The sequence below is a fragment of the Schistocerca nitens genome, chromosome 3 (genome assembly GCF_023898315.1).
Source record: "Schistocerca nitens isolate TAMUIC-IGC-003100 chromosome 3, iqSchNite1.1, whole genome shotgun sequence".
Classification (NCBI taxonomy): Eukaryota; Metazoa; Arthropoda; class Insecta; order Orthoptera; family Acrididae; genus Schistocerca; species Schistocerca nitens.
Window position 1 is genome coordinate 922,077,473 of NC_064616.1, and position 15,623 is coordinate 922,093,095.

A 15,623-nucleotide genomic window follows, 5' to 3' on the forward strand; every position below is an offset into this window, starting at 1 on the left:
GAGACGCTCTCAAGTTGTGTAATTTTCCCATCAAACTGAAAAAAATGGCTTAAGATAGATGTTTTTTCTTTGGAGTTTAAATTCTCGGTTTTTCTTCGCTGGTGGGTCCACCTACGAACATTCCATCAAGTGCATCGCTACATGAGCCTGCAGACAAGCTCTGTGATGTGTCGTTGCAGTACACGGATTTGCTTCCAGACTACGGGTTTCCAATCTGCACGACTCGTTCAGCCTCATCAGGGTATGAGGCAAGTGTTACTATACTTTTTACGATTTTCCTATCCAAAATGCATGCATGTAGATCACCGGGAAGAGGAGAAGTCTTAGGATTCTTTAGTAAGCTAGTGTATATACACGCAAATATCCTCATATAAAATCAAACAATGCGTGGTATGCCTGCAATGTGACCATAAACGTACGGAGAAATATCGAAAAAATTTGAAAAAATGACATAAAATTGGTAAAAAATGAGGAAACTCTGGTATAATTACGACAAATTGAACGGAAATACGTAAAATTTAGGGAAATACGACGAAATATGTAAAATCGCGAAAAAGACTTCCAAAATTACGTAAATTAACTGAAAATACATAAAATTAGAGAAAACGTACCATGAAATGCGGGGAACTGAGGTGACTTGGGGGTACCTGGACACTCAAGATCGAGAAAACCTTAAAAATTATGCTCTGGCTACATTCAGTTCTAACCTTCCCGCTCCTCCTGTAAACTACGTGGGTTTACGTAACGCGTACTTGAACAGAGGAGGCATAAGTATTACATAGAGGTGCTATATTAAAGCAGGCGAAACGTATGTATCCTACTCCTTAACTCTCTTCTTATACATGCAGTCGAATATCGATATTACCGAATTACGGTTGATTCTCACAAGCAGTGTTATTCGTTAAGCATTAGGGAGAAGAATCAATGCGTAAATCGGACTTAAGCCTTTCAAAGGAGTGTTCTGTAAGAGTGTGGACCAATGCCCGTATATCACTTTTAATAGTGTTTGCGTGTGTGTTTGTGGGGGTGGGGGGTATAATCAAGAGACATTGTGTTAGGACGACATTGCTGTATTATCCTACACATATTGAAAACTACCTAACATCAGACCAGGACACTTTGTGCAAGAAGAATGCTACCAGAGCCGAGGTGATGTTACAGCAATAAGACTGTTGCATCTCCTTTGGCTTATGATTGTGATGTTTACTCCCTCATAAGAAGTTACTGCTTCTTCGTTTGAATTTTCGTGAAGCAGGGCGTGGGTGTTACCTCAATGTATCAGCTATGGAAAATATTCATGTCGGTTTTTCCTCGTTCTGTTTCCTAGTGAGACATAGCCGCATCTGTCAAAACCGATACTACTACTAATGATAAGCACGACTGTTGCGGGAAGTGTGATTGAGGGTACGTATGTTTCCAGCGCAAAAAGATGTATAAAATGCATAATTCCTAAGAGACACAACAGCAGCCACCTCACTTTGTTCTAGTTGGTTTATAAGCCGCTTGAGCGGCGGATATACACTGACGATGCCTTCCTAGGACATCAGAATAGTTTAGAAATAAGTAGTTTTATCATTTTAAAGTTTGTCACCATAGTGACTGGAGTAGGAAATTTACAGGGTCGTCGTATGTCTGATGTTGGACAAATACACTCCCGGAAATGGAAAAAAGAACACATTGACACCGGTGTGTCAGACCCACCATACTTGCTCCGGACACTGCGAGAGGGCTGTACAAGCAATGATCACACGCACGGCACAGCGGACACACCAGGAACCGCGGTGTTGGCCGTCGAATGGCGCTAGCTGCGCAGCATTTGTGCACCGCCGCCGTCAGTGTCAGCCAGTTTGCCGTGGCATACGGAGCTCCATCGCAGTCTTTAACACTGGTAGCATGCCGCGACAGCGTGGACGTGAACCGTATGTGCAGTTGACGGACTTTGAGCGAGGGCGTATAGTGGGCATGCGGGAGGCCGGGTGGACGTACCGCCGAATTGCTCAACACGTGGGGCGTGAGGTCTCCACAGTACATCGATGTTGTCGCCAGTGGTCGGCGGAAGGTGCACGTGCCCGTCGACCTGGGACCGGACCGCAGCGACGCACGGATGCACGCCAAGACCGTAGGATCCTACGCAGTGCCGTAGGGGACCGCACCGCCACTTCCCAGCAAATTAGGGACACTGTTGCTCCTGGGGTATCGGCGAGGACCATTCGCAACCGTCTCCATGAAGCTGGGCTACGGTCCCACACACCGTTAGGCCGTCTTCCGCTCACGCCCCAACATCGTGCAGCCCGCCTCCAGTGGTGTCGCGACAGGCGTGAATGGAGGGACGAATGGAGACGTGTCGTCTTCAGCAATGAGAGTCGCTTCTGCCTTGGTGCCAATGATGGTCGTATGCGTGTTTGGCGCCGTGCAGGTGAGCGCCACAATCAGGACTGCATACGACCGAGGCACACAGGGCCAACACCCGCCATCATGGTGTGGGGAGCGATCTCCTACACTGGCCGTACACCACTGGTGATCGTCGAGGGGACACTGAATAGTGCACGGTACATCCAAACTGTTATATCCTAGCCAGTAATGCCAACCGAGCCCGCTGCCAAAAGGTTGGCAGCATCAAAGTCCGGACGCCGTCCGCATAAGCAGCGCCAGCGATACAGGAAATCGCCGCAAGTCTGCGCGCGCCACCACTGGCTTCTGGTTTCTTAAGCGCTGGAGTCGCGAGCGCTAGGACAGTTCTGGATTCGCCGCTCAGTTGTATACTCGCCACCGAATTGTGTACCTGCTAGTCAGTTGTGTGTTCATCGCAGCAGAGTTGTTGTTTGTCGTCAGCCGACGCTGACCTAGCCGCACCGACTCGAACTAGACAGATTTCTGTAGACCATGTTCACCACTGTGTTCTGTATCGTCGTTAATAAAGATAAGTACCGACTTTCATTTAATCCGAGTGTTTGGGTTTTCATCTTTCTGTTCACTGTTCCAGCGGACCGGTCGGGCCGCTATTAAAAGTGTGGCGGTGACTTCGTAGGCCGTTTCTACAGTGAAGTGTTGTCGCTACGAAGGCCGTCACAAAACTGGCGACGAGGACTTCCGAACTCGTGTGCAGGGCTGGTTCAACTTGTTTCTTGAGATAGAATTTTGAGGGCTGGTTTGATTTGTGTTCACTATGTCCGCCGAATTACAACAGTTGATCTTGTTACAGAGTCAGCAAATACAAAGTCTGGTGGAAGCAATCGCCAAACAAGCGGCTAATCCACCACCACAAAAGGATCAAGCACAGGCAGCACCGCCTTTTCGTGCTTTTGAGGCATCACGAGAAGAATGGCAAGAATATTTCGCGCAGTTGCAGGCGCACATGTCAGTCTACAAAATCACAGGTAATGAGCGGCAGCTTTATTTAATTTCCACTGCAGGCGTGGAAGTCTATAGACTACTTTGTAAGTTGTTCCCGGAATCCAAGCCAGAAACTTTAGACTATGACGTTGTTGTTACCAAGCTTGCTGAGTATTTCGAGTCGCGAGTTCATGATGCAGCGGCCAGATTCAAGTTCTTCAGATTAAAGAAACTGCCACATCAGTCTAATAAACAGTGGTTAACAGATTTACGGGGCCTCACCCGTCAGTGCCGATTTAATTGTGTGTGTGGAGCTTCCTACAGTGATGTCATGTTAAGAGACGCTATTACTCAAAACATTGCAGATTCTCGTATTCGTGCTGCTATCTTAAAGTTGCCTGACCCGTCATTAGAGACTGTGATGAACATTATTGAAGCCCAAGATACTTTTGACTATGCTGAGTGTGAGTTAGATCAGCCATGTATTTCTCAAATTGCCTGTGCTAAGCAAGTTATGTCACGCCCACGGCCCCACCGGCAGAGTCAGGCTGTAAACACTAGCCGGCCGCGTCATGTTAAACACATTCGTCAGCCGCGTGTGCAAAATGATAGACTTAAGTCTTGCCCTAAGTGTGTTCTTGCTCATCCTCGTGAACGTTGCCCGTTAAGAAACGCGGTTTGTCACTTTTGTCAAAGGAAAGGACACATCCAGACTGTTTGTTTGCGTAAACGCAAGAACAATTCTAGTGCTGCCCAGCCCATGGATATTCATGTTCTTCACAGCCAGCCCGCCCAGAAGGTCGCGTTTAAAGACTCTTCCACGGTTCGTGTGGGTAATAAACTTGTTCGCAATAAGCCACCCACCCAGCCCTCTGCTATGCGACCCGAGCGTAATTCAAACGCTGTAAAAAGTAATGTACAGACTGCAAGTGAAGCGGGAGTTGTTGTTCCACCCGCCCAACCCACGAGTTGTCGTAAGCAGCGAACACGCGCTAAACGCGCTGATTTTGTGTCTTCCGCCTCCGCTGCTCCGATCCAGAGGCAGTGTAATAAACTATTTGTGAAGGTACGCATCCAGGATAAGACCTTCAATTTTCAATTAGACACTGGTGCGTCTGTGACTCTCATAAATAGTTCTACGTATGTGGCTATCGGCCGCCCTAAACTTTCAGCGGCAAAACATTCTTTGGCTACTTATAGTGGCGAACACATTCCTGTGTTAGGTGTATGTAGTGTGCCAGCCACATTCCGGGGCAACACAAAAACAGTTTCATTCACAGTGCTCCGCGCTACGGACAGTGTAAACATTTTCGGATTAGACTGTTTTGACTTGTTTGGCCTGTCTATCCAAGACAATGTGTTGCAACTTAATTCTGTTGTTGTTCCTCAAGACAGCATAACCGATTTGTGTAAACGATACAGTGACATATTTAAAGACGAACTCGGTTGTGCTGCGAACTTTGCCGCTCATATTACGTTAAAAGATAATGCTCAGCCTCGATTTTTTCGTGCTCGTCCAGTGCCTCACGCCCTCCGGGCACCTGTAGAAGATGAACTTCGTCGTTGGCAAAACGACGGTGTTATTCAACCCGTTTCAGCGAGCCAGTGGGCTTCTCCCTTAGTTATTATCAAGAAACCGTCTGGCAAGTTACGTTTGTGTGCTGATTTTAAGTCGACAGTTAATCCTCAGACTGTCATTGATTCTTTTCCTTTACCTAGACCGGACGAGCTGATGGATAAGTTAGGGGACGCTCGTTTCTTTTCCAAAATTGATCTCCGTGAAGCATATTTGCAATTGCCCCTCGACGAGCAATCACAACAGTATTTTGTCATAAACACGTCGTTGGGGTTGTTCCGTTTTCTGCGTTTGCCTTTTGGTTGTGCGTCAGCTCCGGCTGTTTTTCAGCGTTTTTTGTCCCAACTTTTGGCTAATGTGCCATCGTGTTGCAACTATTTAGACGATATTGTTGTGTCCGGTCGGACGCCTGCTGAACATTTCCGTAATTTGGAGTGTTTGTTTACAGTGTTGTCTCAGGCAGGCCTACGTTGCAACATCGATAAATGTTCATTTTTCCTTACGGAGTTGGAGTATCTGGGACATGTTATTAATGCTCAAGGCATTCATCCCTCCCAGTCACATTTAGCAGCTATTCGTGATTTGCCCGCCCCTCGCAATCTGCATGAATTGCAAGCAGTTCTTGGCAAATTGACATATTATATTAGGTTTATACCTAATGCTTCACAGATTGCTGCACCGTTGCATCGTCTCCGCCGTAAGAATGTTCCGTTTGTGTGGTCAGCTGATTGCCAATCAGCCTTTCAGCAGCTTAAAGAGGCTTTATTGAATGATCGTTGTCTGGTCCATTACGACCCTAACAAGCCTCTGGTGTTAGCTTGTGATGCCTCTTCTTTCGGCCTCGGTGCTGTGTTGTCTCACCGAGTCGGTAACACCGAACGTCCTTTTGCGTTCGCCTCTAAATTGCTAAACAAAGCTCAGTGTAATTATAGCCAATTGGACAAGGAAGCGTTGGCTATTGTGTTCGGTGTCACCAAATTCCATCACTACCTCTATGGTAGACCATTCTATTTAGTAACAGATCACAAGCCCCTGACGTCACTGTTTCATCCGTCTAAACCAGTTCCTCAGCGGACAGCTCAGAGACTACAACGATGGGCTCTTTTGTTATCACAATACCAGTATGAGATACTGTATCGCCCTACAGCTCAGCATGCAAACGCTGACGCGCTTTCTAGATTGCCTATTGCTGCGGATGATGTCTTCGATTCCTCTGACGACTCTTGCCATCAGATTGACGCCGATGAGCATCAATCCCTCCGGGATTTTCCGATTGATTATCGTCAGGTGGCACGTGAGACAGCTACGGATCCTCATCTGAGTTTACTATTACGTTTTGTTCAACGTGGTTGGCCGTCCAAGGCAAAGGACATATCGGATCCTGTGGTTCGTCGCTATTATCCGCAACGTCATCTGTTGTCCGTTTCGCACGGAATTTTGCTGTTACGCACCGAGAATGACCAGCTTCGTGTAGTGGTTCCCCAAGTGCTCCAATCCAAGGTCCTCGACTTGTTGCATCAAGGTCATTGGGGAGTGGTCCGCACCAAGCAGCTTGCCCGCCGTCATTGTACATGGATCGGCATTGATAAGCAGATTACGCAGATGTCTACAGATTGTTCGACGTGTGCCGCACACCAAGCTGCTCCGCCTCAACGCTATTTTGAGTGGGCACGCCCTGCCGGTCCCTGGCAGCGAGTACATATTGATTTCGCTGGTCCATATTGGAATTCTCGTTGGCTCATCGTGATAGATGCATTTAGTAATTTTCCGTTTGTTGTGCCCATGCAGTCTACAACGTCTGCACAAACTATACAGGCGTTGACTTCAATTTTTTGTATTGAGGGTCTTCCAGAAGTTTTAGTGTCTGACAATGGTCCACAATTTACCTCTGCTGAATTTGAAAGTTTTTGTTCTGCCAATGGCATTCGCCATGTTCTTACTCCGCCGTTCCACCCTCAATCGAATGGTGCAGCGGAACGTTTTGTACGCACATTCAAGGATCATATGGACCGCCTTCGTGCTACGCACTCTCGTCAGCAGGCCCTCATCACGTTCCTGTCGTCGTACCGGACCACGCCACGCGACGGCCCTTCGCCTGCGGAGCTTCTCCACGGCCGTCGTCATCGCACCCTACTACGGTTGTTGCACCCCCCGGATCGACCCGCCGCTTCTGAGTATCGCACGCGTTTTCAGCGCAACGACGCCGTTTTTTTCAGAGTTTATCACGGTCGCCGTCGTTGGGAACGTGGTACCGTGATAAGTGTCCAGGGTCTCGGTTTTTATACTGTTCAAGGTGCTACTGGGGTGCACAGGAGGCATCAGAACCAGTTGCGCCGCGCTAGCCGCCCGGATTCTGCCGCTCGTTCTTTGTCCACAGATTTGGTCCGCGGCGGGTTCCAGCCGCGCCTTCCGACTTCGCTGCCGCCCCCAGGGCAGCAGCAGCAGCAGCCGTCGCCGCTACCACGCCGACAGCCCGTCCCGTTGATGCCTCCCGCGCAGCTTCATGCGGGAGCGCCCCGGGTGGTCGCTCCGGCGCCTGCGGTCCCTCTTCAGTCGCCACCGCCTTCGGAGCTGATGGACGTCGACCCCTCAGCCGGGCCGCCTTCCCAAGCGGTGGCTGTGCAGCCTGTACTGCAGCCGCTTTCCTGGGCACCCCCAAGGAGTCTGACACCGCAGCGCCTTGTCCGGCGCCCACTCAGCAGCCGTCGACGCAGCGTCGGGAGACGCTGCCTCTCTTCGTGGGTCCCGACGCCCCGTCGCGTCCAGTACCAGAAGCTGCGCCCGTGGTCACAGGCGTGCACCCTGACCTCGGTTTTCAGTCCGTGTTTCCCGAGGCCCCGCGCAGCCAATGCTGGGGTGCGGACCGGGGACTGCCACCGACAACAGTCTCCGCCCCGGTCACTTCTGCTACGTCTGCGGCCAGACCCCTCCCCCGCCGTCGACGCTCGCCACGTCATTATTCAAAGACGGTGCGGCGATTTGGGGGGAGGAGTGTTATATCCTAGCCAGTAATGCCAACCGAGCCCGCTGCCAAAAGGTTGGCAGCACCAAAGTCCGGACGCCGTCCGCATAAGCAGCGCCAGCGATACAGGAAATCGCCGCAAGTCTGCGCGCGCCACCGCTGGCTTCTGGCTTCTTAAGCGCTGGAGTCGCGAGCGCTAGGACAGTTCTGGATTCGCCGCTCAGTTGTATACTCGCCACCAAATTGTGTACCTGCTAGTCAGTTGTGTGTTCATTGCAGCAGAGTTGTTGTTTGTCGTCAGCCGACGCTGACCTAGCCGCACCGACTCGAACTAGACAGATTTCTGTAGACCATGTTCACCACTGTGTTCTGTATCGTCGTTAATAAAGATAAGTACCGACTTTCATTTAATCCGAGTGTTTGGGTTTTCATCTTTCTGTTCACTGTTCCAGCGGACCGGTCGGCCCGCTATTAAAAGTGTGGCGGTGTCTTCGTAGGCCGTTTATACAGTGAAGTGTTGTCGCTACGAAGGCCGTCACAAAACAAACCGTCATCGAACCCATCGTTCTATCATTCCTAGACCGGCAAGGGAACTTGCTGTTCCAACAGGACAATGCACGTCCGCATGTATCCCGTGCCACCCAACGTGCTCTAGAAGGTGTAAGTCAACTACCCTGGCCAGCAAGATCTCCGGATCTGTCCCCCATTGAGCATGTTTGGGACTGGATGAAGCGTCGTCTCACGCGGTCTGCACGTCCAGCACGAACGCTGGTCCAACTGAGGCGCCAGGTGGAAATGGCATGGCAAGCCGTTCCACAGGACTACATCCAGCATCTCTACGATCGTCTCCATGGGAGAATAGCAGCCTGCATTGCTGCGAAAGGTGGATATACACTGTACTAGTGCCGACATTGTGCATGCTCTGTTGCCTGTGTCTATGTGCCTGTGGTTCTGTCAGTGTGATCATGTGATGTATCTGACCCCAGGAATGTGTCAATAAAGTTTCCCCTTCCTGGGACAATGAATTCACGGTGTTCTTATTTCAATTTCCAGGAGTGTATGTCCTGTATCAGAGCATTAAGAGCGTTGCATTCCACGTGACTAATACTTTGGAAACCATATGGCTTTAAGAATGTAGCATTTTTAGTTGCAGAACCGTGTAACCATAGGAGTGTGTCCAGAATGAGATTTTTCACTCTGCAGCGGAGTGTGCGCTGATATGAAACTTCCTGGCAGATTAAAACTGTGTGCCCGACCGAGACGAGATACTGGCAGAAGTAAAGCTGTGAGTACCGGGCGTGAGTCGTGCTTCGATAGCTCAGATGGTAGAGCACTTGCCCGCGAAAGGCAAAGGTCCCGAGTTCGAGTCTCGGTCGGGCACACAGTTTTAATCTGCCAGGAAGTTTCATAGGAGTGTGTGTTTATGTTCTACCATCATTTCTCTCATGCCGGTACCTTTCTGGTACTGACTCCAGGCAATGAAATAATACTTCAGAATTGATATCACAGTTGATTTACATGAAATATTTCAAACTCCAATCGTCTGGAGCTCCATCTTGTATAAACCACACATTGCTTCGTAACAGTTTGTTACATCACCACAACACTCTCATGTCTAGTATACCCCAGTAAGAGGTGCTACCCTCCTCCACATGCACGCAGGTGGAGAGGTCTTCTGCATTTTGATGGGTGCCGTGGGTAAGATTGGTGTGGAAGAGTTTTCACTGAACGGCAGTTATGGACACAACTCGCCCTATTCCTTCACGAGACGTGGAATGTAGTGGGTGTAGTTCACTCATACTTCTGCTCAGTTGCAGATTAAATTGGCGACCGTGTTGCAGGGAGGATGGGTCAAGGACAATGTGGGAGAGATCTGTCAATCTCCAACTTTATCCTACAAACGCGAGAACACTCTGTGACGTCCATCCACGCAGGGAAAGATGACCAGTCGTTATAGTAAGTTCTGCACTATGATCGATGTGCTGGAAAAATGTAGATAACCCAACTGCATCGGTGTATACTTTTGGTGTATATGGCCAAATGGACGTACTGCACAGGTATCTATCTGCACTCGCAATTTAGTATATGGTGTATATGAGCGAATGGATGTACTGCACTGCATTTGCAATCTAGTATTTGAAACTTGCAATGTAGAGGAGGGGTGATTTAGCGATGATACAGAAACTGGGAAGCAATTTGCTGTGTCGCTGGCTGACGTTGAAATTACAGAGGGACTGGTGAAGTTCGTAAAACTGATCACGTTATCAACTGCAATGCATATCACAGTACATTATCCCATATCAATGGTCCCAACCCATCCATCCACTGCTACTTGTCACTATGGAACATGGGACAGACACTTGTTTGGAAGCGTTCGTCAGTGCTACAGACTCGTCCTATTTCCATATGCTGCGACGAACGTGATGAGAAAATTCGAGAAATTAGAGGCAATACAGACGCTTAACGACAATCATTCTTGCCACGCACCATTCGCGAGTTGAACAGGGAAGGGGAATCAGTTAGTGATACTAGTTTCACCCTCCGCCGCACACCGTTAGGGGCTTTCGGAGTATTGATGTAGATGAATTTCATTGGCGAATATATGCGTTGTGTCAGTACTCTTAAAATGTGTAACTCCTTGGAGAGGTAACTACATGATGTTCGTGGATGAATGCCGCGTATTATTCCTACTGTTTACTTTTGTGTATTCAATACTTACTTTCTAAGCTGTTAGTTACTCAAGAAAAGAAAATTATCTCATAAGATATTATTGAGTGAAAATATGCAAAATATGTCATGATGTTAATTCCTTTGTTTTCAAGACTAGCCATTATACAAAGAGAAAAAGTAGCCAAACTTAATTGTTTAAAAATTTCAGTAATACGATTCTTCCAGTTCAAGTCTTCATGAGTATGTACACCCAAAAATGTGGAGAATTCTACCATATTTACTGACTGCTTTTCATGTGCTACATCAATTGTTGGTATGACTTTTTATTATACAATACTGTTTTTCAATATTTAGGGAGAGTCCATTTTCTCAGGACCACTAAATTTGTTCTGGAGAAGATCATTAACAATCTTCGTTGTTGCTTCCTCTCTAATGGGATTTATTATAACACTAGTATCACTTGCAGAATGTGCCAATTGTGGTTGTTGTATGTTAAGTGGAAGGTTATTCTCATATATAAGAAATAGGAGTGGACCCAGAATTGAACCCTGTGAAGCTCCTTTTGTCTCCTCAGTCACTAAAATTTTCTGCTCTTTCAAAATTGGTTTAATTTTCAGTGCAACGTTTTGCATTCTGTTTGTTAAGTATGATTTAAACAAACTGTGTGTAATGTAATAAAATGGAACACCTACAGCCATCCTTAAGATGTTATTTATTATATGGCTACCAGTTTCAGTACTTCAGTGCACCATCCTCAGGGCTTAACTGACGTTGAGAGGGTTAACTCCAATAGTACATACGATTCATTAGTGGCCAACATCTATGAACTGGTTTTCGTATTCTATCTGTAACAAAGATGTTGTCTCCAGCCGTCAACTATGAACTAGTTGGTTGTTCGAGACACGACATCGTTGTTACAGGTAGTCTGTGAAATCCAGTTCATAGATGTTGGCCACTGATGAATCGTGTATATGACTGGAGTTAACCCTCTCTGCGTCAGCTAAGGCCAGATGGTGCACTAAAGCACCGAAACTGGTAGCCAGATAATAATAGCATCCATTCCATTATATAAGTGAACGGCCGAAATCCCTCAAACCTCCAATCAGAAGGATGGACGTGCATAAATCAGTTGTGTGTAAAGCCACCAATTCCATGAAACCTGAGTAGTGTAACACGATTTACACAGTCAAATGCGTTGGAAAGATCATAAAAAATAACAACGGACGATATATTATTACTTAAGGCTTGTATTGTTTGATGAGTGAATGTGTAAATAACATTCTCAGTCGAGCAAGCCTTCTGGAATCCAGATTGTGATGATATAAGGGGGTTAGTTTGTCTTGTTACCCCGTATGAAGATTACACGAATATTTTGTCAGGATTTGTAAGCGGTGGGTCCTTGAGGTACGGCAATACGCAAACACGAGAAGTAAGTTTAAACAGTTTTATTAACAAAGGCGGATTATAAAACACGCATGCTACGCGCACCCATCATCACTGTGTCTGACATCCTAACACCGGCTAATTACGGTCGTATCGAAAGGCTCCATGGTGACCTAAGAAGAGAGATATTGGCGCCCAGCCGCGTACTCTCCGTCGCAGTGTGGGCTGATGCGCGTCTACTGACCACGCTAATCGTCAGCATTCCAGACACGTCGGCTGGCGACCGAGCGTTGACGCACCGTACGGCTGCGCGCAATCCGTAGACCCTTACATCACTCTCCCCAGAGAAGAAGAGCAGTCATAGGTGACTCAAAAAGACCTCCTGGGCGTTATGAATCTATTTCGTCATTTGTGGCATCAGAAGGCATTGCAACATGTATTTGATTTGCAGACACAGTAACGTTCGCTACAGAGAAGCGTGCCTTCAAGATGTCAATTTCATACATGACAAATGCTGTTGACAAAAGACAAATTAATAAAAGCAATAAAAACACAATACTGACAATCAAGTAAGCATTAACATTACTGGAGGAATCGAAGAACTTAATTCTATTTGCTGCTTCAGTGAATTTTAACTCATTATTTGAAGAGATTAAATTTTCATGGATGTCCTTAATCATATTATTGTCTACAGAAAAACTTGATAAGGAATGCTTTCCATATGTTAATATGTATGAATCGTTGCAATAAACAGATAACATTCTAGTTAATGGCAAATGTCCAGTTGCATGAAATGTAGTTGGCAACACACTAGGCATATCAAATAGTTCACATGATAAATCACAATGTGCGGCATACAAGGGTAATCCACTATTGTTCAATTTTAGTGTAAATGGTAGCTCAGGTGTATCATAGTTTTTACATGTACATGTGACATCAAGGGTGGAGTTAAATGAGAAAATTATACCTTCAGAACACCGTTTAAGAAACTGATGATAAAGATGCGTTAAAATTATAGGGCAATCATCTCTTGGGGGATGATTCATAAACAATTCTTTCTCACAGCTGTACACTCAACTGTCTAAGAATACTGCCGATTCAGGGCAAATTAACTTATGACTACGTTTACACATACGCAAATCATTTTCATTTAGAGACACAAAATATCTTCGATCCATGCTTATCAGTAGATAATCATTCAGTAGATACTTTACATGAACCTGTTTGTCTCCATTTCACAGGGTAAGTATAAATCTTATACATTTCAAAATTATGCTTTGATCTAGCAATGGGAATAGAAACAATAACAGTTAATTCATCTTCAATCATTAAGGAGTGTGTGGTAGTTAACTTATAGTAAGCATAGAAATTGTAAGAGTTAACAGGGGAAATCATGGTATATGTTGCATCTAGCTTTCCTTCGATTGATAGTAGGATCGGTAAAAATTGTTCTGGATGTAGTAGTACGCTGCTCAGACAATCATTTGGACTACTTTCTAAGGCTGTTCTTAAGTTAAAGGCATCAATTCTAGCATTTGATAAACTATTAGTAATCCTTGACAAAAGAGTATTTAAATCTAAGTGTGCACTCACAGCGTTTAATCCTTGGAATGGTTCTTGGATATTTGCGTTTGTTTCATTACGAAGTACCTGCAAATGTGAGATAAATTGCTTTACAATCTGTTCAATGAAAACTGTTTGGTTAGTAATGGTTCTTTGCACATTCTTTAATACGATAATTTCATTAGAGAGGTTAGTTGAATCTGCACTGGACTCTTGTTCAAGAGCTAATATTTTCCTTTCACTTCCAGTAGATCTTGACTAATTAAAGTACCCAATACAGTACGAAGGATACTCCCTCCAAAATCAAACCAGGCACGTTTATGCCTAATTGAAGTTTTGTGTAGCAAAAGCCTTAAAACAGTAAATCTCTTGTTCGTAAATAGAAAATGTAGACTCTACCTGCATTTTGGCCGTGATCCAGTTATTGTACCAAGATGTACCCATTTCCAAAACTGTATCATTACCCTTAACAGAACGAATTAGGTCAATTTGCTTCTTTACAGAATTGAACTGTTGCTGGATTTCACTCAGATTGTACTCGAGGACAAGTTCTATATGACTTGTTGAAACTACCATGTCTGATCGTGGTTCAAACAAACCACCTGTACTCTGTGGTAGTATTACTACAGCATTAGTAGAATACGCTATCATAGCAAGCATTAAAATAGAAATGAACATGATTAATTAGTTCTAAATACTAGAGTTAACAATGGACATAAAATAAATGAGTTTCTTGGGGTAACCTGTGGAATAAAAGGTTTAGTTTCACTTCTGCACTCGTGCAATAGCTTCAATACTAAATTTTCACAACATATTCACATAAGCACATGGCTTAAATAAACACACGCATTGCACTCTCACACACTACACACGTTTACACAGATTGTAGGGGTGTCTGGAACAGGATCGCTCGGAACGTGACGATGCCTCGGCCTCGAAGTCTGGACTGCGACCTCGCGATTCTCGCTTCCTGGGTTTGAGAACAGCAGGTCTGCCTCTCAGTTGGTCCTCGTCGTCTTGCCATACTACAGGAAATGTACCCAGAAATGGCTTTACACGATTCACATGAACGACAGTCGAACGTAAGGGCAGTTGGAGCTCAAGAGTGACTGGCGACAACACCTCCAAGACTGGATATGGTCTTTTCCAAAACTTCTTCTTTAACACCACGTTGCTCAGATACACAACATCTCCAACTCGATACTGTGGCAATGCTGCTTGGCGGTCATGTTGTCTCGCTTGCTGAAGAAAGGAGTGATGATTCCGCCGTTTCACTCCCCTCCATGCTTCCTTTACCTTGCGTGCTAGATCCCGTACATGTTCATTGCTGATTCTGGCAGTCGATCTTGCAAAGTCCAAGGGTGAATGCATTCTTCTTCCGTAGAAGATCTCATATGGACTTAGGCCAGTTGAGCTGTGCATTTTGGCATTCTAACAACTTACCAAGTACGGTAACAGACATCCCAATTGTCGTGTTTGCTGCTCACATAATGGCTAACCATTTTAACAATTGTTCTGTGGACTCACTCGACTCTTCCATTTCCTTCAGGGTGTGCTGGTGTAGTCCTTAACTCAGTTATTTTCATGAACTTACAAGTCTGTTTAAGTAATTCACTCATAAAATTCGTTCCATGATCACTAATTATACTTAATGGTGATCCAAACTTAAGAATCCATTATTTTACAAAAACTTTAGCTATAGTCTTAGCACTCTGATCAGGTATTGGTATCATGAGAAGGTATCTAGAGAAATGATCTAACATGGTCAATATGTATTTGTTTCCATCTTTAGTCTTAGGCAACGGTCCTACGGCATCTAGTCCTACTCGTTCAAATGGTTCACTTGTTTCTGGCAGTTCTTGCAATAGCGCTCTACTTTTTCCTACATTGTTCCGTCTGTTACAGGAATCACATTGTGAAACAAACTCGAAAACGTCAGCTTTGCGACTCGGCCACCAAAACATTTGAGCTATTTTAATGTTTGTTGCTTTTTACCGCGATGTTCTGATAATAAAGAATTGTGTTATTCTCTCATGATTTGCTCTTTCATGCTTTCTGGAATAACTAGGCGGTTTCCTTTACTAGTGATTTTGTACAATAATCCCTCTATTTCGACAAAACTTTGAGCATTTTTCC

General features: G+C 45.6%; 1 protein-coding gene across 1 annotated transcript in view; it reads right to left on the reverse strand.

Annotated features, from left to right (window-relative positions):
• Positions 1-7,247: 7,247 nt before the first annotated feature.
• The window catches only part of LOC126249486 (uncharacterized), a 34,660-nt gene continuing 26,284 nt past the window's right edge, over positions 7,248-15,623 (reverse strand). The window contains exon 2 of the mRNA XM_049951139.1: positions 7,248-7,554. Within this exon, the coding sequence (XP_049807096.1) occupies positions 7,248-7,554 (307 nt within the window). The remainder of the gene's footprint in view (positions 7,555-15,623) is intronic.